This window comes from Babylonia areolata, chromosome 1 (assembly GCF_041734735.1).
Source record: "Babylonia areolata isolate BAREFJ2019XMU chromosome 1, ASM4173473v1, whole genome shotgun sequence".
NCBI lineage: Eukaryota > Metazoa > Mollusca > Gastropoda > Neogastropoda > Buccinidae > Babylonia > Babylonia areolata.
Window position 1 is genome coordinate 76,116,718 of NC_134876.1, and position 24,392 is coordinate 76,141,109.

At 47.1% G+C, this 24,392-nt stretch overlaps 1 protein-coding gene across 1 annotated transcript in view; it reads right to left on the reverse strand.

Annotated features, from left to right (window-relative positions):
- LOC143293598 (zinc metalloproteinase nas-13-like) overlaps window positions 1-17,737 on the reverse strand; it is a 41,466-nt gene extending 23,729 nt beyond the window's left edge. Inside the window, exon 1 of the mRNA XM_076604673.1 lies at window positions 17,563-17,737. Coding sequence (XP_076460788.1) covers window positions 17,563-17,631 — 69 coding nt within the window. The 5' untranslated portion in view covers window positions 17,632-17,737. The remainder of the gene's footprint in view (window positions 1-17,562) is intronic.
- Window positions 17,738-24,392: the final 6,655 nt, after the last annotated feature.

Genomic DNA, 24,392 nt, shown 5'->3' on the forward strand with positions numbered 1-24,392 from the left:
CACTGCCACCCCCCTTCTTCCCACCCATGCCACCCCCCTTTCCATCCCTGCCGCCCCCTTCCTTCCCACCCCTGCCGCCCCCTTCCCACCTTTGCCACACCCTTCCTTCCCACCCCTGCCACCCCCTTCCTTCCCACCCTGCCACCCCTTTCCACCCTGCACCCCTTCCTTCCACCCTGCGCCCCTCCCCCCCTGCCACCCCTTCCTTCCCACCCTCCCCCTCCTTCCCACCCTTGCCACCCTTTTCCACCACCCCTTCCTTCCCACCCCTGCCACCTTCCACCTGCCACTCCTTCCCACCCTGCCACCCCTTCCTTCCACCTGCCACCCCTTCCCACCCTGCCACCCCCTTCCCACCCCTGCCACCCCCTTCCTTCCCACCCTGCCTCCCCCCCTTCCCACCCCTGCCACCCCTTCCTTCCCACCCTGCCACCCCCTTCCCACCCCTGCCACCCCCTTCCTCACCCTGCCCCCTTCCATCCCACCCTTGCCACCCCCTCCTTCCCACCCCTGCCACCCTCCTTCCCACCCCTGCCACACCCTTCCTTCCCCACCCTGCCACCCCTTCCTTCCACCCCTGCCACCCCCTTCCACCCCTGCACCCCCCTTCCCACCCCTGCCACCCCCTTCCTTCCCACCCCTGCCACCCCCTTTCCAACCCTGCCACCCCCTTCCTTCCCACCCCTGGCGCCCCCTTCCTTCCCACCCCTGCCATCCCCTTCCTTCCCACCCCTGCCACCCCCTTCCTTCCCACCCATGCCACCCTTTTCCCACCCATGCCACCCCCTTCCTTCCCACCCCTGCCACCCATTTCCCACCCATGCCACTCCCTTCCCACCCCTGCCACCCCCTTCCTTCCCACCCCTGCCACCCCCTTCCCACCCCTGCCACCCCCTTCCCACCCCTGCCGCCCCCTTCCTTCCCACTCCTGCCTCCCCCTTCCTTCCCACCCCTGCCACCCCCTTCCTTCCCACCCCTGCCACCCCCTTCCCACCCCTGCCGCCCCCTTCCTTCCCACTCCTGCCTCCCCCTTCCTTCCCACCCCTGCCACCCCCTTCCCACCCCTGCCACCCTCTTCCCACCCCTGCCACCCCCTTCCTTCCCACCCCTGCCACCCCCTTCCCACCCCTGCCACCCTCTTCCTTCCCACCCCTGCCACCCCCTTCCTTCCCACCCCTGCCACCCCCTTCCCACCCCTGCCACCCTCTTCCTTCCCACCCCTGCCACCCCCTTCCTTCCCACCCCTGCCACCCCCTTCCTTCCCCTGCCACCCCCTTCCCACCCCTGTCACCCCCTTCCCACCCCTGCCACCCCCTTCCTTCCCACCCCTGCCACCCCCTTTCCAACCCTGCCACCCCCTTCCTTCCCACCCCTGGCGCCCCCTTCCTTCCCACCCCTGCCACCCCCTTCCTTCCCCTGCCACCCCCTTCCCACTCCTGCCACCCCCTTCCTTCCCACCCCTGCCGCCCCCTTCCCACCCCTGTCACCCCCTTCCTTCCCACCCCTGCCACCCCCTTCCCACCCCTGTCACCCCCTTCCTTCCCACCCCTGCCACCCCCTTCCCACCCCTGTCACCCCCTTCCTTCCCACCCCTGCCGCTCCCTTCCCACCCCTGCCACCCCCTTCCTTCCCACCCCTGCCGCCCCCTTCCCACCCCTGCCACCCCCTTTCAACCCCTGCCACCCCCTTCCTTCCCACCCCTGACACACCCTTCCTTCCAACCCCTGCCACCCCCTTTCAACCCCTGCCACACCCTTTCTTCCCACCCCTGCCACACCCTTCCTTCCAACCCCTGCCACCCCCTTTCAACCCCTGCCACCCCCTTTCCACCCCTGCCACCCCCTTCCTTCCCACCCCTGCCACCCCCTTCCCACCTTTGCCACACCCTTCCTTCCCACCCCTGCCACCCCCTTTCCACCCCTGTCACCTCCTTCCCACCTTTGCCACACCCTTCCTTCCAAACCCTGTCACCCCCTTCCTTCCCACCCCTGCCGCCCCTTCTAACCCCTGCCACCCCCTTCCTTCCCACCCCTTCCCACCCCTGTCACCCCCTTCCATCCCACCCCTGTCACCCCCTTCGCCCCCTTCTTTCCCACCCCTGCCACCCCCTTCCTTCCCACCCCTGCCGCCGGACAGATAACCGCACATGAATGCATCAACATAAGGCGCATGTACACACCGGTTCAGAGTGGCGATCATTCATTGACTTTGTCTCCATATCACCACCCTCACCTCCTGACGTCATTGTTGTCAGTTCTACGTCATTTCCCGCCACTGAAAACAAACACCGACCAGTTTCTCATTCCTCGCCGTGTGAATCGTGGCGTTCTCTCAGTACCCATCTCAGCACCCACCCCAAGGCGGGCAAGCCTGCTTACTTTTACACACGACCTTTAAAAGTTCAGTCAGTGCTTATTTGACGTGTCAGAGCCCGGAGTCAATAAAGCCGTAAGTGATTTTCCGGCTTTCTTCACATCGAAGGCAGATTTTTTTTTTCACGCTCTTTTTCTTTCCGTCGTTGCTGTTGTTTCCTTTTCTCTCTGAAGGGAAGTTGCTTCCCCTTGTCTGACGACACATGCAGTATCAATGGGCTGACCTCAGTGACACGCACGGCCCATCCTGACTTGTTTGGTGCCGCTGTGCCCCATTGCCAGCAGATTTACGTATCTGCTGAATCCCTGTCTGAGTGCACCCACGTGTTGCCTTCACGGTTTAAACAGGCAATTGAGGAATCAGTAAAGAAAGGGGGTGATAAAAGAACAGTAGAGAACAGCAACACACACACACACACACACACACACACACACACACACAAAGAAAAAAAAGCTAGAATTATCACCGTGATTTATAGCAGATGCTCGTCTATGTAACAAATACAAATAATGACGAAAAGGCAAACAGAGAGGGTGTGTGTGAGTTTGTCTGCGGGCGTGTACGGGTTTTTTTCGTTATGGTTTGTGGGTGGAAAAAACCGTGATTATCTTTACTTTTATCTATTCATATATCTATTCATGTTTTCTGCATTCCTTTCTGTTTGTCTGCTACTCTCTCTCTCTCTCTCTCTCTCTCTCTCTCTCTCTCTCTCTCTCATGGTGTATCGGGTAAAGAGGAGGTGAGGTGGGGGGTGGGGGGAGAAGGGTAATTTTACTCACAAGTAGTGTGGGTGCGTCTGTCAGTCTGTCTGTCAGCCTGTGTCTGTACGAACGTGCGCGGTCTTCCACTCGACAAAAAATACATGAAATGAAATAAAATAAAACAAAATAAACTAACATCAAAACAACATAAAGCAAATGAAATAAAACTCAGACAATGCTAAACCTCGCAGGAGTGAAGCTTTGTGTGTGTGACGTTCCAAAGTACAGGGCTTGGGTTTCTGTTGTTCTCCTCCCTACCCCCTTGTCTAGCTGAGTGTTGTTATTGTGGTGGGGTGGGGGGGAGTGAGGGTGGGGGTGGGGGTAAACCAGACAGATCTTGATCAAACCTGACTCTTTGTATTCCTCCTTGCCTCTCTCTCTCTCTCTCTCTCTCTCTCTCTCTCTCTCTCTCTCTCTGTTCGCTGCACAGAGGGTACTAGATAAGTCGTTCAGTCTCTCTGTATATACAAACCTCGTTATCGTAATGGGAGACACAGGAAAGTCAGACAGATATTGATCAGACCTGCTTCTGTGCATTTCTTCCTGTTTCTCTTTGTATATCTCCATGTCTGTCAGTCTATACTAACCGGGTATATAAGTCTCTCTCTCTCTCTCTCTCTCTCTCTCTCTCTCTCTCTCTCTCTCTCTCTCTCTCTCTCTCTCTCTCTTTCTGTCTGTCCGCTGCACAGAGGGTAGGATTTTTTTTTTAACTTAAACCTACTAAATAAGTCGTTCAGTCTCTCTATATATACAAACCTCGTTGTTGCAATGGGAGAGGTAGACAGACTGACAGACAGACACAGAAAAAGAGTATTGTGCGTTCGATATGTGAGCAGCATGCATTCGCGTATGTGTGAGTTATATGTGCTTACGCTGGAAAGCCGAAGAAAGACACTGCAAAAAACGAAAGACTTCACTGAAGCCAATCTAACAGATGTCGGAAGAATGAGGCAATTGGGTGGAAAGATGAAAGAGAAACTGGAGAAACAACTTAATAGTCTAAGACAATCTAAGAGATCTTCTCATTCTGTTCTTGTGTTGTTGTTTTTTTGTTGTTGGTTTTTTGTTGCTTTTTATGAGTCGTGGGCCAATATACTTAATGGTCTAAGACAATCTAAGAGATCTGCTAATTCTGTTTTCGTGTTGTTGTTTTTGTTTTTGTTTTTTTTTTGTTGTTGGTTTTTTGTTGCTTTTTATGAGTCGTGGGCCGTAACTCCCACGTCGTTTCTAGGACTTCATGGACTCTTCCAAAGATGCTCTGATCACTCGCCTCCGCTGCGATAAGCGGAATTCGCGCACCCGTCTCTCGTACCCACACATAACGGAAGCTCATAAAAAGCAAACAATGAACGAGTTTCGTTTGTTTAGGCGACATCTGTGAGAATTCCCCCACAGTTATCATCGCATCTCAGTGTTGCCGTTGCCTTTCCAGTTTACCTTCATGCTTGCTTCAAAGACAGGAATGGTGATACGTGTTCCTGGCAGGTAAACTTCAAGTCTGTTGCGAGGAAAACTGGAATGGTTATTGTGCGGATTGTGCAGATTCTGAAGCGTTCGTGTCGGTTTGAAGTTCGTGCGTGAGAGTGCTCTTAACTGTAGGTAGTTTCTGTTATCTTTTAAAACCATCTGACGATAAGGAAGTAAGAGTAATATTAGTCTTTTTTTCTCTGATGATTTCTCTTCTCAAGTCATTTTGCTGTCGTGTCGTCGACAGGTGCATCTCTCCGTGAATACCACAGACTTGGGTCCTAACCTTGGCAGCTCATGTGGTGGAGGAAGGTGGGAAAATGATTTTTCGGACCTTCTGATGTCTGAAGTCAGGTGTGCAGACAGGCTAGTTCATGAACCCACACCTTGCGTGTACGCAGGGATGCATGGAGAAACAATCATGATCGGACAAGTTGTGTGCAAGCACACAGCAAGCAGCACCCCCTGGAAGACATATGGCACTTTTGTGAAGGGGGGTTGGGGAAGAGTTCCAAAGGAAGTAGAAATAAATTAATAAATAAACTCATCGGCATAACAGTGATAAGAAAAAGAAGAATGATGATGATGATAATGATAATAATAGTAATTTGATGAGGAGGAGGATAAGAAGAAGAAGGAGGAGAAAGAGAAAAAGAATCAGGATGAGGAGAAGAAGAAGAAAGAGTTCACGTAGAAGTTCACAACAAGCGCTGAGCCACTGGTACCCATAACACGCCCCCGCTCTTCCTTCACACACACACACACACACACACACACACACACACACACACACACACACCACGTGTGCGCACATACACAGATCAAAATATATGAACCCGCATCAGGATCTGAAGGGGGCGGACTGAACATGCCTGAGTACACACGCTGCAAAGCTACCAATGCATTTTTTTGTGCCTTGGGTTTTCTCCAAAACCGACATTCCTTATGGCTAGACCGTGGGTGTGTCTTAGGCAACCCGGCATCGAATATTTCAATTAGGCTTGTTTGGAGTTATATAAAATATTCTTCTGAAGGAAAGATTCTTGGCAAATGAAATACTGTTACAGCATATCTTCGGAAAATGCGGAGGATTTTTTTTCTGGTCCAGAACTTTTTAAAGGATGTATATTTCACAGTTATGAAGGCATAGAAATAATTTGTTGTTGCTGTTGTTGTTGTTGTAGGCTGAGTATGCATCGAATTGCTTTTTACAATCGCCAAGGGGTTAGGCACAGGATTTGTTCCGCTGATGATTTTCAGCGCGTAACGTCGGAGGGTATGGTTTATAATGGATTTCTCAGTCACACTAAGAATTTTTCTTGGGATACGTTCGCACTAAACCCAGACAGTTGGCCGTGCCAGTCAGCTGCCGTCAGCCCTACACAGCAACACACTTCAGTCAGACATAGCCAGTTGCCTCCAGCTAGAAACAATACGGCGCTCTCTACACGAAGAAACGAATAATATTGTGGTGGATTCTGAGATATATAACATTAAAACGGAATTGTCGTCAGTAATGTGTTTACTCCATTAATCGGAATTGTAGTACATTCGGAGAATACCATTATTTAATGCATTATTGTGAACGTAGCCTTCCGTTTTCGACAAACACCTGCCAGCAACTACTCCTGCTGGATTATAAACACATAAAGAGAGACAGAGGACGGAGGTATAAGAGAGAGAGGGAGAACAACAGGCTACAGCCCAGTTGGCATTGCGTCGCGGTGTACATTGATATATATACTGTAATCTACCTTGTAAGCGCCCATCCATTCTTTGTACAAATTTCAAACTATTGCTGGGAATGGGTAAACGTTTACTGGATACTTTACCCTTCGCGGGAGTCCAATCCCTTATTCAGTTTCACCATAAAGTACTGACTGGGCGTTTATGCTCGATGCGTGAGAAGTTTCTATTCACACTCGCGATATCAGTGGGATAATCCGAAGCCAAGAGTTGAATTAAGTACGGCTGTGTAAGATTTGTTTGATGAGGTCTTTGGCAGCGGGAACATTCTTCCAGTATATCGTCTGACTCACATACTCGCGCATTGTTAGGCCTGTTGTCTGACTGCTCGAGCATGACTTCCCTGACAGCTTTGTCCCCATGCTAGTCTCTCAGATGTTCAAGTGAATATTGGTCACTCACTCTCTCATCATCTGTATCGACCCCGGCGACTGGCTGGTCAATGCAAGGGTCGATGTCCGGCTGTTGGATTGACAGACTGACGTTACGTTGTGCCAGAAAGGTGGAGAAACCCTTGTCCAAACAACGCGTCAAAAGGTGTGGCACTGCATTGCAGTGACGCGCCCAACCTGGAGAGATAGCCCAAATTTCACACAGGGAAATCTGTTGTGACAAAGTGTAATACAGTTTAATTCAGTCTGTCTTTTCTTCACCAGCATCCCTGTCATAGCGTGGAGTGCATTACAACTGACTGGTTTGGGTGGCTCTATAAGGTCAATGTCAGTTCATTCACTCCGTAATTGAGAGAAAGGAGGATTGGCAGAGAGATAATTACTCTCGAGTGCAAAGCCATGATTTTGGGCGCAAAAAAATCACAAACTACTTTTTAACAAACCAACGGAGACAGCGCACCTGCGAGTTCCATCCGTCCAAAGGAAGGATTGGATACCCCGTCATGAAAGCACCTAGCGGGATTTCAAGGTGGTGCTTTTTTCCCCATCAGTCTGCAAGATCAGCACTAAAACATATCTGCTTTCCCTCCATTCCCCTTCCTTCCTATCCCCACCCTTCTCTTTCCATGGTAGTATTGGCGCGCAGGGAGAAACTGTTGAAAAACTGCTATGTTATCTGTTCTGGAATCCTGCAGTGATATGGGAACATGACAATCCCTGTCATGGAACACGGAAGATAAAAGCCTGCACTCACTCCTGCCTGAGAAAGGTACATGTCTACCTGAGCTATGATGCACCGAAATAAGCTCCACGTCAAAATCCCGCTCGTGAAATGAATGCACGAAGGAATTGCTTGCTCCCCATACCAGCAGAATTTAAATACAGCTTTTGTTTTTTTCCGTTCTCTGTTTGACACGGTGCACATCTATCGAATCTGCCGTTCGGCAACAAGGTGGGTCAAAAACAGTGAGATATCTACGTGTTGCTTCAGTAGAAACGAACTCATCATATTGGCGAACTGAGCAATAAAGATTTCACAGGTGTAGACATCAGTGTCCTATCCATCAGCTAGCGAATGAAACTGTCCATGTCACTACTTCTCTTTCCTGGTTATCGGTTTCCAAGCCGAAACTGTGAAATTATTTGTTGGTCATCAGTTACTCGTTAGTCATCGTGTAGACTGTGTCAAATTACTTGTCGTTTTTACTTAGACTGAGTGCAGTAATCATTTCGTCACTTTATGACTCTCTCTCTGTCTCTCTGTCTCTCTCTCTCTCTCTGTGTGCCTTTTTCTGAACACTATACCACATATGCAAGTCAGACGGATAATGCAAGAATTAAAACAATAAAAATTATAAATCAGTCATATCTCCGGGCCCTGTAACGTCTTCGTTTTCCAAAAGAAAACAAATGGTGTCCGAAAGGAATGATCTGGGCACAAAGAGGAGAAGCTGTCGCTGTATGAATTGACGTCCGTAAAGATGGATTTAGACACAGAGAAGAGAGGCTGTCCGTGTATGAATTGAAGTCCGTAAAGATGGATTTAGGCACAGAGAGGAGAGAGAGCGGAAGAAAAGTCCGAGGTTATCTATTGGATTCTCTGTTCGTTAATAGAAATATATTCTAAGGGAAGGTGAACTTCTAAGGGGAGATGAGCAAGGTACAAACAAAGCGACAGCACCATGTCACCCTTCCCCCTCTTTCCCCCTTCTGAAAAAGCACTGAGGGCATCGTTTTCGATGCGGATGTCCTGCACACCAACAATCAATATCGTCATTATCATCATCATCAGCAGCAGCAGCAGCATCAAAAGTAACAGAGCAAGGTAGGGATAGATCAGTCAGCGCATTGGCATAGAATGGTCTCAGCACAGGGCTGATCCTTGCTTGTTTGTCGGTCTTGTTTGATGGGCAAATGCTGCCCATCCCGGCTCAGCGTACTCATTCCAACCTCTCAGAATTCCTGGTAACTCTTCACTGTGTGTCTACCTGTCGTGTTATGCGTCCATCGTAGCCGATATGGTTTTCAGCATCTCTGCAGTGTGGATGACTGGACAATCGATAATTAAGTCCAATGATAGCTAGCCAGTCCGAATCGGCGGACACGGGATGTCCTTGCCTGTGTTGAGAAGATATGTGGGCACATCGTGCGCAGGCTGCTCTGAAACTTGCGGAAGTTCCCTTCTACGTTGTTCCCCCAAGCAGTTCTCGTTGCCTCTGAGGTCTGGCATCCTTTGTGGATGAGACAGCGCCATGTATGAATGATCCTGTGCAGGGGTTTCCCAGGTGACTATGTCAATGTCAACAGACATCCAGGGGTCTCCAGGATGTGCTGTATGCGCTTCTTTCCTGTCTTCCATTAGCTCGCTATCCTGTCGACAGTTTACAGCAATACAGGAGTTGCATGGAGAAGCGCTCATCTGACATCCTGACAATGTGATGTGACTCGCCCATCATTCCTGGGCTCTTAACAGCAGTGAGTTGATACATGGCATGGAAGCTCACTGAAGAAAAGTTATAACAAGAGCATGTCAACATAGCTTGACTCTCTCTCTCTCTCGCTCGCTCGTTCAGTCGTTCGCTGTCTCGCTCGCTCACCCTCTTTTCGACCTCTTCCCTTTATTCCAGACGGATTCATCCGACTCTTCTAAGAAAACTGTTGTTTGAAGCGTAATATTACTCCTTTGAGCCATAGTCAACTCGAAAGGGGATGGGGCCAAGGTCAGGGGATAGATAGGGAAGAGAGACGAGAAGAATTGAGACGGAAGGAAGGATGTGTGTGTATGTGTGTGCGGGCGGGCGGGCGCACACACATGCCTGTATGTGCGCAATCGTGCGCGTGTATGCGAATATGTGTGTACGTGTGTGTCTGTGTGTGTGCGTGCGTGTGTGTGGCATGAAAGAAGGGAAACGAGTTAGACAAAAGCATCAGCGTGGGAGAAAGTGATGAAAGGAAGCCGCAAGAATTCACCTTGTATCATCAATTTGCTCACTCGAGCAGCACACATGCATGGGTTTGTGAAAGTTGAAGCTGATGATTCAAAGCTGTGTTGAAAGATGAAAAACTGACAGAACTGACGGGAAGGCGTAGTTTATTTTTACCAGCCCTCGTTGATTTCAATAACATTTTCGTGTCATGTATACCGATAAAGATCGTGTGTGTGTGTGTGTGTGTGTGTGTACGGCGTATGTGTGTGCGTGCGTGCGTGTGTGTGTGTGTGTGTGTGCGCGCGCGCGTGCGTAATTCCGCCGGGTGATGCTTCGTGTGTCTTGGAGACACATGAATGCCATTGTGAGTGAGGATGTGTGTGTGTGTGTGTGTGAATGTGAATGCAATTATATTTGTGGAAATGCGGTGAGTGGGCCTTGGGTATGTTTGTGTGTCGGTGTCTCTGTCTGTCTGTCTGTCTCTCTCTCTCTCTCTCTCTCTCTCTCTCTCTCTCTCTCTCTCTCCCTTGTCTGACTGTCTGTTTGTCCGTGTCTGTCTCTTCCTGTCTATGTCCCATTGTTTCTGTGTCTCTGTCAGTCTGTCTTCATTTATGGACACAGACGCACGCGCGCAAATACTCGCACGCACAGACAAAAATACCAGCACCAGTTGAACATGAGATTACAAATGGTAGAAAGAACAAAACGATGAAAGGAAAAACATTGATGTCTGTTCCAGTAGTCTGTCTCGGAAGCCAGGAAAAAAGCTCCCAGAAATTAAGTAAATTAAAAGAAAGGAAAGAAAGGTAAGGTAAAACGATTTTCGCGCAATTCGATACATGAATATGTCAGAACTAGACTACTGAATATGAATGATAATAATGAGAATGTCAAAGCCGTCAGTGTGTGTGTGTGTGTACTCCCCCCACACACCCCTCCTTCCCCCTCCATCCTCACACCCGCGCCCATCTGCTCTGGCATTCACAAATTATGCTCGTCTGAGATAGTGAGAGAGGCAGAAAGACAGCAAGAGGGAGAAGAGAGGAGAGAACTGAGAGAGAAAAACAGGGGAGGGACTGAAAGAGAGACTTCAGACTTTTGATGATTTACCCTGACAGGCCAGAGAGGGGGAAGAGGGGAGCAGTCAGGCAGAGTGAAAGAGGGGAGGGGGGGAGATGACTGAGGGGGTGGGGAGGGGAGAGTGAGGGGGGAGAATACTGTGGGAGAGGGAGAGAGAGGGGTATACAGACTGAAAGAGAGAGAAGGAGACTTGGACGGAGAGAGTATAAAATATTTTGTTTGGTTTGTATAAGGAGAGGATTCCGAGAGACCAAGCATGAACGAATTTCAAAGCCATGGGGACAAGAGTCGACCACCTGTAAAGTGTGTGTGTGTGTAAATATGTGTGTGTGTGTGTGTCTGTATGTGTGCGTGCGTGTGTATGTACGTGCGTGCGTGCACGCGCGCGCTTGCAGGTGTGTGGGCTTTCATAACAAAGTGAGTCAAGGTCAGAGGTTGTTTCCTCCCTTCTTACCAGTACCCTTCCCCCTATCCCTCTTCCTCCCCTCCTTCGTCGACTGAACCGCTGGTTACATATCCTGTCGAAATTTTCGTTTGCATAAGCTGTGACCTCTCTCAGTAAGGGTTTGTGTCGATGGTTGCAGAAATTGCCCTATTTCACGCATCGTTGTAAACTGCCGTTGTGAAGAAACTGACGCGCGGAAATTGCCTCATTTTTGATGCCCATGTGACTGAGCCGGTTACCAGAAAGTACTGATAGTCATATATATTGACTCGGTTGCCCGACCGGTCAGACCAACTGAAGTTCCTCTTTTGTGATGCTTTCACTGGCGTGTGTGCTTTTGATATTATATGGCCCTTTTCATGTGAAGGTATTTGCGGGTGTGCTCCTCTATCTGTGTGTGTGTGTGTGTGTTTGTGTGCGTATGTGTGTGTGTGTGTGTGTTAGTGAGTGGTGTGTGTGTGTGTGTGTGTGGACGGTGCTTTTTGCGCGTCGGCGCCCGCGAGTTTCTGCCGTGTGCCGTGCGCACATGCTCAGTGGCTTTCGTAAGAAAGTAAGTCAAGGTGACTGAGAAGCGGCCAAAGTTCAAACCCGGCGTTACATGATCAGTATCCCGTCGCAACGTTTACGCAAGTCAGTTATCCCCTCGAGTGAGGTTACACAGAGGCTGGTGATCACAGAACAGCCGATTTTACGTATTCTTATAGACTTATGAAAACCATGTGCTGAAAGAAACGGGACGGTTAACTCAGTAAAATGTGGGGTTATATTGGCCGGCCCACTGAGACATTTAACTTATATATGCTGCTGCTTTTCATATCAACGTTTTCTTTATGAGTGTGTTTGCGTGTGTGTGTGTGTGTTTGTCTGTGTGTATATGTGTATGTGTGTGCGCCGCGTGAACACGTGCATGCCTGAGGGAGACAGAGCATGGAGGAGAAAGAGAGAGAGAGAGAGAGATAGAGATGGAAATTATAGTTATTCAAAAAAACATCGGCCCATTCTGAAGCGACCTGAACAAGAGTGAGAGAGCGGGGGGGGGGGGGGGGGAGACAGATAGAGAGACAGATAGACAGACAGAGAGAGACGGACAGAGCACGTCTGTTAATCTCTCAAATATAGAATAGTCCAACCTTCAGACAGACGTGATGAACATCCCACAGCAGTGTAGTCGGTGTGAAACACAAACAGGAGATCCGGCGATCTGTCCCCACACCCCTCGTAACTAACACCTGGCGGTTACGGTGTAACAAAGCAACATTGAAAGAGACGGCTACAGGGAGAAAGTTGACAGTTTGCAGGTGGAGAACACGTAAATCAGAGACAGCTAGCTGACAAGATAACTCACTTCGCATGTGTATCGGGTTTGGGGGCCATTGCTCTCACAGCCAATGCATCAGCCTCACTGGCTGATGTGTACCGATATATCTCAGGCTTGTTTGGCCACAAAGGCATGGAGTCAGTTCTCTCTGCCAAAGATAAGTTCACTTGCTGCTTTCGTTTGAAGAAAGGTATTACTGCTCCCAAAAAGATAGTAACAAACTGATAAAAAAAAAAAAAATAAATAAAAAAATGAAAAAAAAAAAATATATATATATATATAACATGAGACGCAAAGCCTTCATGAGTCGCGTGCTGATTTCTGAAGAAAAAAAAGGGGAGAGGGGGGGGGGGGGTATACCTATCACTGCACTTACAGCACCCACCTGAACGATAGTGAAAATGCCAAGTCTTTTTGATGGGTGTCCGTGTTTCAAACTCTAAACGTTTTGAACGATGCGACCCGGCGCTCTGCCATCTGATATAACCAGGTGTGTGTGTGTGTGTGTGTGAGAGAGAGAGAGAGAGAGAGAGAGTGTGTTTTGTTGTGGTGGTAATGGTGTATGTGTGGATTCGTGCGTGCGTGTGCGTGTATGCGCGTCTTTTGTTATTTGGAGAGTGTGTGTGCATTCCTTCTGTCTTTCATTCTTTTAACGTCTTCAAACTTCCGTGATATTAGCCGGATCTGATGATGTATTTCATAATACACTGAAACTGACAAAGCGTAGTTCCATGACTGTATTATGTTTTCAACGAAAAAAAACAACCCAGGTCCCTATCAAATGTCTCCGTAAACAAACATAAGAGTGTTCCAAAGGGGATTTGAAGAAACGATTTTTGCTATCATTAAGTAAACGTTTACATTTTAAAAGCACTTAATTTCAGTCTGTAGAATAAAGTAGTGACTGCTCACGAATCATCCATAAGATTTTTACAACAGGACAACATTTTGCAATAGCATTTTGTTCACAGTCATGATTGTGGATTTTACTTGAAGTCATCTCTAACTAGGAGTCTATAACCTTCTTGAACAGTGACAGGAATATTTAGTTGTAGGCGTCCATTTATCTAATGAGCATTTTTCAGGTCACTCCCGCCAATCGTTGGGAAGACTGAGTATCGCAGTGGAATGAGATATCCATCAAAACTGAGATAGCAGCAGCGCCCTTATAAGTCAGAAAATGAATTCAACCGCGCAAAGTGTTTCAATAACCATATCGGATGTCGTTGTTGCCTGTGCAGATTCTCAAGCACGCAACACTGTTCTTAGTTCAGTTTTGTTCAAATTCATGCATGGTCACTTTCAAACTTCCGCCTATGATGACACCCGTCACATGATTAGTATGTACATGTATCCGCACAGGAGCATGTGTAAGATTTTCTTGTTGTCCTGTTCACCTACAACTGTGTTGTATTGTGACATGTTCCAAATAAAATACTGTTCAAACCAGAAAAGTAATCGAAAAACGTTTACAGGCAAATCAACGAGAATAGCAACTAATTCAACAATGAAGATTAAATATGATTATCTTCACCAGCATGAAAAGACGGGTGCAGTAGTCGAATGGTTAGAACCCGGGATTATCGCTTGAGTGTTTTTTTGTTTTTTTGTTGTTGTTTTTTTTAGTTCGATTCCCGGTATCGGTGCACCTGGTGGGTGAAGGGTGGATATTTTTCTGATCTCTGAGGTCAGCATAATCATGTGTAGACCTGCAAGTGCGTGAACGCCCTTCGTGAGTGTCCGAAGGCAGAAGATCAAATACATAAAATGCTAAAGAGCCTGTACTCCATGTCAGCGTTCGGTGGGCTAGAAAAACAAGAACAAACCCAGCATGCACACCCCCGAAAACGGAGAATGGATGCCTACATAGTGGGGGGTAACTAAACAAACTAGCATGACTCAATCCTGTGTCCCTAAAAGACTCCAAGGGAGTTGTTCCTCGGGGCCGGTAGTGTTTCCCCAACAAACGACTCCCCGTGGAGTAATTTTGGACTGGCCCTAAACACACCCCGCTCATTTGAGCCACCGAGCATTGCACCTGTATGATTGTTGGAATTGGAAAGATACCAGCCCACACTGACATTGTTTTCTGGGACCAGGGCCGGGTTGCGTGAGGCGATGTTTGCAGCGCAAAGTTCGCTTAAAGTTGTGAATGTTCCTAAGTATATTGAATTTACCGCTGAGTTATGAACGAAAAGCAAACTTATCGCCGGCTGCTACCGCTCATATGACCCACCCATGGACCGGAATGTGGTGGGTAGCTGCGCAAAATTAACTCCACTGTGTGTGAGTGTGTGTGTGTGTGCGTGCGTGTGTGTGTGTGCGCGCGCGCGCGTGTGTGTTTCACCAGTAATACACCAATGTTTGCTTTCTAATTAATCAAATAGACTTTTTGATTTTAAGGGCGTGGAGTTATTTTCAGGGCAAGGGTTGAAATCCTCCCGGGCTAATGTATAACTAACTCCCCACAGAAAGTCATTCAAGCCCTCCCCCAGAATGAATGACTCTACACGAAGCTTACTTTGGGGATGGGCCCATTCTGAGGCATCACACCGGCACTCTTAGAGCTAGTTTAGTTCCTAGCCTCTAGAATCTATGCACTGGTATTTTTTTCAATCAACATTTTGGCGCGGAAAAATACATTTTGTACATGGAAATGTACAAGATTTGATTTGACACAACTTGCCTCCAAACCATTACATAAATATTGATTTGATTAATTAGTAAACTTATCATTTCTTTCATGATTTTTATTAAAGCACCAGTTTGAAATTGATCCCATTGTGAACGAAGATAATGGTTGGATGGACGGGACGTTTCTGATTGAGATGGAAGGCGGTCGCAATACCTCGTAACTATGCAGAAGTGTGTGTGTGTGTTGTTGTTGTTGTTGGTTTGTTTGTTTGTTTATCTGTGTGTCTGTCTGCCTGCCTGCCTGCCTTTGTGTTTCAATTTGTTGCAGTGTGTGCTCTCTCTACATATTATATATCACTCCCTCTCTTTCTTCTTACACACTCACACATACGCTCGTAAGCACACACATACTCGCGCGCGCGCGCGCGCGTGCACACACACACACACACATGCACCTTCTATGCACGCGACGCGTGTGCGCGCGCTTTTAAACAGCCGATATTTTCTTCAAACACTCTTATTAGATTTTCAACAAACCTATCCAATACGCTTTCTTCAGAAAGTTTCCTCTACCCAGCCCGCCTTAAAAATAATTGTTTCCAATACTATTTATATTTTGATGTCTAGCCCCAGAGTACCTTAGTGAATTATTTGGTAGTTTCATGTTAGCGCTCACGCTTAGTTTAGGGATCATCAAAGCGTTTGGTTAGCATGTTTTTCTTTCCCTTATCGACGAAATTAGCCGAAGGAATTACATAGAAAGACAGAGTTTGAACTGAACACACACACACACACACACACACACACACACACACACACACACACACACACACACACACACACACACACACACACACTGAGAGAGAGCCGAGAGAGAGAGAAATATACACACGCGCAAGAGCGCACGCACAAACTTTTAGGCGTGCGCGCAAACACACACACACACACATACACACATGGACGCACGCAGACACGCGCACACGCGCACTCACAAACGCTCACACACACACACACACACACACACACACACACACATGTTCGAGCACGAATACGCCACGCCTACCCCATTCACACCCACGTCATCCGGGGGCCACAGGCACACATGCATGCACGCCCCACCCTCCTCTCCTCCTCTCCCCCTCCCCTGCCCTCCCCCAAACACACACACACATGAAATGTGGAGCAGTCTGTAACGGTTACTAGACACCGATAAAAACAGCCAACTTGGAACAACCATGAAAAGGCGTAGGATGGTAACATCACACCGCGGTATGGGGTGGGATTCCAGAATATTTAGTTTGGACTTTGTCCCATTCGATGCTACATCAAAATACTCTTATCTTCTACGTCATGTGCATTGGAATTCCGCCTACAGTTTTATTTACTGCATTTCCAGCAATCGTCATTTTTATCATATATATCATATATATCCTATGAAATCAGATGATTAGTTAATCAATTCACACTCGGCTGATTTCACAGAAATTAACAGTTTTCAATTCACGGTTGAAACTGTCGATTTCCAAGACTGGTTATCTAAAGATCTAATAAACCATGTCTAATAAACCATGCTCGGATAACACCGCATGGTGTTTAATACCACAAGAAAGAATTCGATTATGATTGAGGTTTTTTTTGTTTTTGTTTTTTTTGTTTTTTACTAAGCCTACTGGAATATTCAAGGAGGACCACATTCGCTTGTAAAGCCAGAAAGATAAAACATATGGAACCTGAGCTCAACCGACTACAGATGCGTAGAATAAGCACTTAGAACCACCACAAACACCACACTGAATAGAAAAATCAAAATATTTCTGGCCTTTCTTTGATTAAGAACAAAATATAAGAATATTTATAGGAAGAAGTTATGTTTAATGTCCCGTCACACGTACTGGTGACTCACAAGAACAAAAAAAACAACATGTATGTAAGTATGTATGTATGTATGAATAAAAATAAATAAATAAATACAGCTCAAAACATCAAAGAGATACTGACACGCTGACACGCGCATAACAATAATGATAATAATAATAATTCATAACTTTTCTATGGCGCGATGACCAGTACTAATGCTGCTCAAACCACCTTACATCATCGAGCCAGATATGAACATAACATAAAACATCAGTTACAACAGCTCAATCCAGTGCGTACACAGAATTAATAAAATTAAAAAAAAAAAAAAAAAAGCATGATCCACCAAACAAACAAAAAAGTAAATAATGCTTAGATTAAAAAAAAGAAATACATTCCTTAAAAACACACAGTTTTTTACACACAACCCAGCCAAAACCGAACCAAAAAATAAACCCAAACCGATCCAATAATCAAACCAAGCAACAAAAATATATAAATAAACAAATTAATTAATTAATTAAATTTAAAAAAGAAAGAAACGGTTGTTTTTTTTCCTTACCGCTAATGTCAACAAGCGAGGGTAAATCGAAGTGCAGAACATGTTCCAGACCCGCATCATCATTATCATCAGCAGCAGCACCAGTTACAGCACCGTGTTATCAAATCGCCAGCAGTTCAAGGCAAACGATGAGTGACTGTGTGTGTGTGTATTCACATGACGTGGTGGTGGACTGGGGGGCTTACGGCAGGCAGACTGACTGACTGGGAAGGATTGGTGCCAACAAAAGGAAGGAAGGAAGGCGAGAGAGCTCGTGGTATGAGTGGTGGTGGTGGAGGTGGTGGCGGTTGTTTTTTTTTCTTTACCATGCGTGGTGGTGGTGGTGGTTCATAAAATGCAGCCATCCTATCCCATCCCATACCATCCCCTTCCACCTGCTCACAGTACGTGGCCCGTGTCTGGTGGGAGGGGTTTGGGGAGAGAGGTGGGGTGTTGTGGCAAGGCTGGGGGGAGTGGTGGGGATGGTGGGAGTAGCTGGCTAGGTTGGTTAGTTGTCTGCTTCCTCTTGTCGTGACTGTAGGATACTTATCGTGGTAGTTGTGCCTTGCTGTTAATGTTGTTTTTTTCTGTCTGTCGGTCCTTTTCTCTGTCTGTTTGTCTGTCTGTCTCTCTGTCTCTCTGCCTCTCTGTCTATGTCTCTGTGTCTCTGTCTCTCCCTCTCTCTCTCTCTCTCTCTCTCGGATGTAAACAAGCACGCTATGCTTATTCCATTACCCTCTAGAAATAAAATTTCGTTCGTTCGTTCGTTCTCTCTTTTATAAAGAAACATCGACGGCACATACACCGACCTATGCTCGTGAGAGAGAGCAACTTTGGTGCAAATGTACCGAGGTATGCTCCTGAGACAGAGCAACCTCGGTGCAAATGTACCGACGTATGCTCGTCAGAGAGAGCAACCTCAGTGCAAATGTACCGACGTATGCTCATGAGAGAGAGCAACCTCGTTGCAAATGTACCGACCTATGCTCGTCAGAGAGAGCAACTTCGGTGCAAATGTACAGATCGCGTTTCTGTGTGATTCAGTGTAGTTGTCAACGATGAAGAAAAATAATTATCACTGTTTCTGCACAAAAAAGGAAAAAATATGTTATTTACACACACAAAAATTTGGGCATCGTATCTAGCATATCACCACCATTCAACATGTACAAAATTCATTGCCGGCAGTTGAACCTGAATGACTGGTTCATTAAAATCGCACGCGAAGAAAGAGAGAGAGTAACCTATCTTCCTACTGTTCTTAGCCCTATGCATGTGAACCAAATCTGTCTGCTGATACATAATTTTAATTTAAAGATATACTCGTAAGAGAGAGAGAGATCGATCCGTACCTTCATACTGTTCTAAGCCCAGTGCATGAGAACCAAATCTGTATGCTCATTCATAATTTTAACATACAGATATACGAGAGAAAGATTCGGAGAGAGAGTAACCAACCTTCATACTGTTCTAAGCCCTATGCATGTGAACCAAATCTGTTTGCTCATTCATAGTTTTGATTTAAAGATATACTGTTAATGATTATGTTATTGTTCTCAATAGAATCATCGTGTGGGGAATCACGTTAACTTTTGGTGATTATCAGAAATATGGCCTGCAAGTGGTGGGCATCGCATATTAAGAACAACTATATACTAATTCTTTGGCTTTCCAATTCGGTAAACGTCGAGCGATTTCGTTTTACTAAAACTAAGGATGAAAAATAGATAAACGCAAGGGGGAAATATTAGAAACCTTGCGTGGTCGACCAAAGCTCTGGGTTTAATTAAAATGAAATAAAACAAATATGATACGTGCACAGCACACAAAAATAAACAAATAAACCCATCTTCTTTACGGTAAAGCCGGAAAACATGACTCAAGATCAAAGTGTTACTGAGAGAGGGACGAGTATACACACACACACACACACACACACACACACACACACACACACACCATTAAAGCTTTTCTCGTCTGTTTTTGTTTGTTTTGTTTTTTTGTTTGTTTTTAAACTCCATTGATGATTATATTTACAGTCAACCCCGCTGCCCGGTTTGTGCATGCAGTTAAATTGGTAAATTGAAAGAAAAAAAAACATAAAAAGAAAAAAATAGAGATACAAACAAATGCATATACTGCCAAAACAAGAATAGTTTGATGATAAAATTTACAGTTGCATCTCTCTCTCTCTCTCTCTCTCTCTCTCACACACACACACACACACACACACACACACACACACACACACACACACACACACACACACGGCACACACACACACACACACACACACACACACACACGTTCGAGCACGACTGAACGCACCACGCCCACCCCCATTCACACCCACGTCATCCGGTGGCCTCAGGCACAACGCACAGAGTCCAGAAAGGACTGGATAAAGGTGACGGGGGCTTCCAGCAGGGACATCGCCATTGCTGCATGTCTTTGTCGTTCAGAGAAGTGGTGACACGGCTTTTCAGCTGCTTCAAACTCCTCTGTGTACCATGTGGAGCAGTCAGTGCCTTGGCACAGGAAGGTGCCACGTGCGTGTAATTTGAAATAAAGGCTTAATATTGCATTTTTGACTGACACCACCAAACAAATTCTTCTTATCACAGTTTTGCACAAATTACTCGGTGGGCATGGGGGCGGGGATGGAGTCAGTTAGAATGTTGCCAGAATGTTTTTCGAAAGGTCAAAATCAGATATTTGAACCCTGAACAATGGCGGAGTACTGGTACCGAAACACGAGGCTGTTTCTCCGCACGCACAATTCTTCCTGACCACAATTCTGTATTGAGTCAAAGGTGGGTAAAAGCTGTAAATATCGTTGTTCATTCAAAATCTAATTGCGAAACACGGTGAAGTTGAAGCTACTGGACAATACTAGGTGGGGCCGTAGTGTTGTGTTCTCACATTGCACTTAATATGTCATGTGGTGACTGAAAATCGGAAATCCGTAACAAGCAAACATTTTCCATTTTGATCTCGTTCAGTGCTTGCGCACACACTTCGTTGTCAGTATAATGACAGAACTGATATAGAAAAAAAAAAGATAAAAAAGAACGCAGTTCGGATAGATCATTGTACATTTCCTGTGTATGTTGGTAACCGTACGAAGAATCAGGAGTATTCACATAAATCAGATACAAGCACGGTCAAGGACACAGAAAGCCGTGCTTATAAACTATAAAATGTCCACCATGAAATTTATACCAATATACTCCACACCCATGAGGATAAATTGAGCAGTTATAACTCAGTGATTTAAATTTGATACTGAATTTTCACAAAAAAATTGACTGAATCAATAGTGTTGGGAACAAGCGTCCATCATGATTCATAGGAGTGTGTGTGTGTGTGCGCGTGCGCTTGCGTGTGTGCATGCGTGCGTGTGAGAGAGAGTGTGTGCGTGTGTATGTGTGTGTGTGTTTCACTGCATAACACCCGCACTCTCCCATGCACCACCACACCTCAGATCTCTTCTATCCCACTCCTCTCCAAGCCAAGGACCACCCATATTCTTTTAACATTTCGGATTGGAACGCGCTTGCACTCTGCCCAAGGTTAAGATAATAGGGGAGCCGTGTTTGTGTGTTTGGGAGCGTGTGGAAAGAGGTGTATGCTGTGGTGGTGGTTGTGTGTGTGCGTGTGTATGTGTGTGTGTGTGTGTGGACCTACATCTCTACGTACATGGATCAGAATTTCTCGCAAAATAGTTAAATCAATAATTGTTTTCATGGACCGAATGAATACCTCCACTTACCAATGCCCACAACCCGCAACCTACACCTTCCCGCCAGCTCCCGAACACCCCACCCATCCCTTTCTCCTCCCTCCATGCTCAAGGACTTTGTTGAAACTTCCAGAAATTCAAAATGTCTTTGATTAATCATCTGGTGTGCATGTGTGTGTTGTGTGTGCGTGTGCGCATGTGTGTGTGTGTGTGCGCGCGCGCGTGCGTGTGTGTGTGTGTACGTGTTTCTCTCAATACCACCACCCCTCCCCTCGTCGCATCTCTCACCCATCCTCTACACCCATGGTATGAGTATGCACGTGTGCGTGCAGTGCTAAAATGAATGAATGCGTAGGTGTCTAAACCACCTTGAAAAGTGAGTAGACAGTAAAAAAAATATTTAAAAAAATTAAAAAAAACAATGACAAGAAGTGGTCAAGGTGGAGGTCCACATCCACGACCCCCCAACGTCCCAGACCTGAGCCACATCTTCGCTCCGCCGGAATGATGCACGAGGCCAGTGTTAACGCCATCGACGGGCGCAATAGCTCACGGCAGATTGTTAAAGCGTTGGACTTCCAATCTGAGGATCCCGGGTTCGAATCTCGGTAACCGGGCGCCTGGTGGGTAAAGGGTGGAGATTTTTCCGACCTCCCAGGTCAATATATATGCAGACCTGCTTGCGCCTGAACCACCTTCGTGTGTATACGCAAGCAGAAATCAAATACACATGGTAAAGATCCTGTAATCCATGTCAGCATTCGGTTGGTTATGGAAACAAGAACATACTCAGCATGCACACCCCGGAAAATGGAGTATGGCTGCATACATGGCGGAGCAAAAACATTCGTACACGTAAAAGCCCACTCGTTTACATACGGGTGAATGTGGGGGTTGCAGCCTCCGAACGAAGAAGTTCACATCATCCGCGGCAGCTGTCGACCTCTGGATGCAAGTCGTGGCTTCCGTGCCGGCCGTGATGGGCCCGGTGCCATAGACTGAAACTGCTGCCCGTTGGATTTTACCCCCGGCCTCATTCTGTCCCAGCCTCTAATGACCCTCTGGAGTCGCGAGCCAAGCTGGAGACTGTGCCGTGGTGGCCGGCTTGCCACAACCAGATCCTGAACAAAACCGAGAACACAAAAACATGTTTGTTTGAGGACAAACCGCCATGTGGGGTGCATGAAAATGTGACGTATTCCATGTAACTTACACAAGAAACGAAACACATCTGGCATTGTGCTCAGTTACAATGGCCATACAAACTGATCGGTTAGGAGGTACAACATGAGCAGGACGTGCATGGCAATGTGCGGTGACAGGCTAAGTAACACTGGTCTGTCCATTCATTCTTAGACCAGTGGCTAAATACCCCCCGGCCAAGGAAAAGTATTCCCAAGAGCGTGTTTAGACTTTGAGCTTGATCTGCATTCCCTTTGTTCTCCCTATGACGTGATGACAGTCAGCACCAAGCAGAACAGCAAATGGTCAAGAACCGTCTGGACAACCGGGGAACTGCCCCAGAACCGGTCTCACACAACATAGTGGAGCTGTGGCCTGGCCGGGTTCGAGTCCCATGTACAAACCAGGATCTTTACTCACTTCTTCCACCAAACCACCACTCCAGGGCCGGGTTGCATGAGGTGATCTTTGAAGGGCTACGTTTGCTTACAGTTAAGAATGTTCCTAAGTATGTGGAATTTACCGTGGAGTTGGGAACACTTTAACGATAAGCAAACTTAGCGCTGCTAAGTTCGCTCATGCAACCCACCCCAGGTCCAGTACAAGGAGAGGTAAAAGTCCTGATCCATTCATGGGACTCGAACCTTTGGACCCGGGGACACTCGCTTCCTAATATTTGTTGTTGTTTTTTCCTGCCCCATCATCTGCACCGTTTCAGTGGCATTTCTCCCACGCCGTTCATTTAGATTCCCCCATACACGGCCACACCCGGGTTCGTCCGTCAATGTTCCACCGTCGGCAGTCCGCAGGGCGAATGGGGTATGTTATCACCAGGCTACTGCTTCGCACCGCTTCATGGGCCAGCTGCTTGGTGGTGATGAGGCCGCTTGCCAGGAGGGGCAGCTTACTCTGCTGAAAAAAGACGACAGGATCCAGCACTAATCCCAGCATTCCCGACCCCATCGAACGACACAACCTTCATCGAATCAAGACCCTCCAAGCTCTGAACTTCTTGACCTTTAGGGCTGTTTGCATTTGGCCGTTTAACATCACGCATTCAGACAGCAGAAATGTTCGCCATTTTCCTGTAGTGTCGAGCACGTCGCGATCTGCAGCGGCCGGATAACACTGGGTCAAACCCCGGAGCCCCTCATCGTATGATGGTCCTAATCCCGACATCCACTATATAGTTAGCGGAACTGAACTTCAGGCAACAAGACTCTCCGGGAGATTCTCATCCATCAGCGTCAGAAAACTGTTGTTTCCGGCAATTAGCCTCCACCCCTTCCGAAGCACCCAAGCATACCCATGGAAACCAAGGCCAGACTAATCAGTGCAGTCTAGGTTCCCACCCTAACCTATCAGTGCCAGAACTCGACTCGAAGAAAGTCTTTGGGTGGAAACTCACAGCATGTAAGCTGTGGCAGCTGGCAAAACCAAAAGACTTTGTCAGAAACAACGAAATCAGATGGTGCATCTACACCTATCAACCAGTACATAGCGCACCCGCGCTTAAAATGGCTTGGTCACGTAACAAGAATGCCAAGCAGCCAGCCCTGCAAGCTTACGACACCAGGTACTCAGGCTTCAAGAGTCAGAGGACAACCACACAGGCGGTGGATGGACGTAGTTTCAGACCCGTTCCGCGACCATGGCATGACGCTGCTCCAGGCCTCACGTTTTGCCGCAGATCGCCATCTTCATGTTCACGCAACACCTTCCTGGAAGAAGCGGGTGAACACACGAAAAAAGAAAAAGAAAGAAAATTAACCAGAGAGTGAAATTCCACACTGGAATTTTTACAAAAGCCCTAACTGGTAGATAAAACGAACCGGGCAAAATGTAACCCATCGGGCCATCACTTCTATTAAAACGCTGCACTTCAGATAAAGTCGGAAAACTCGATAAACGTTTCGTGAATTATTTT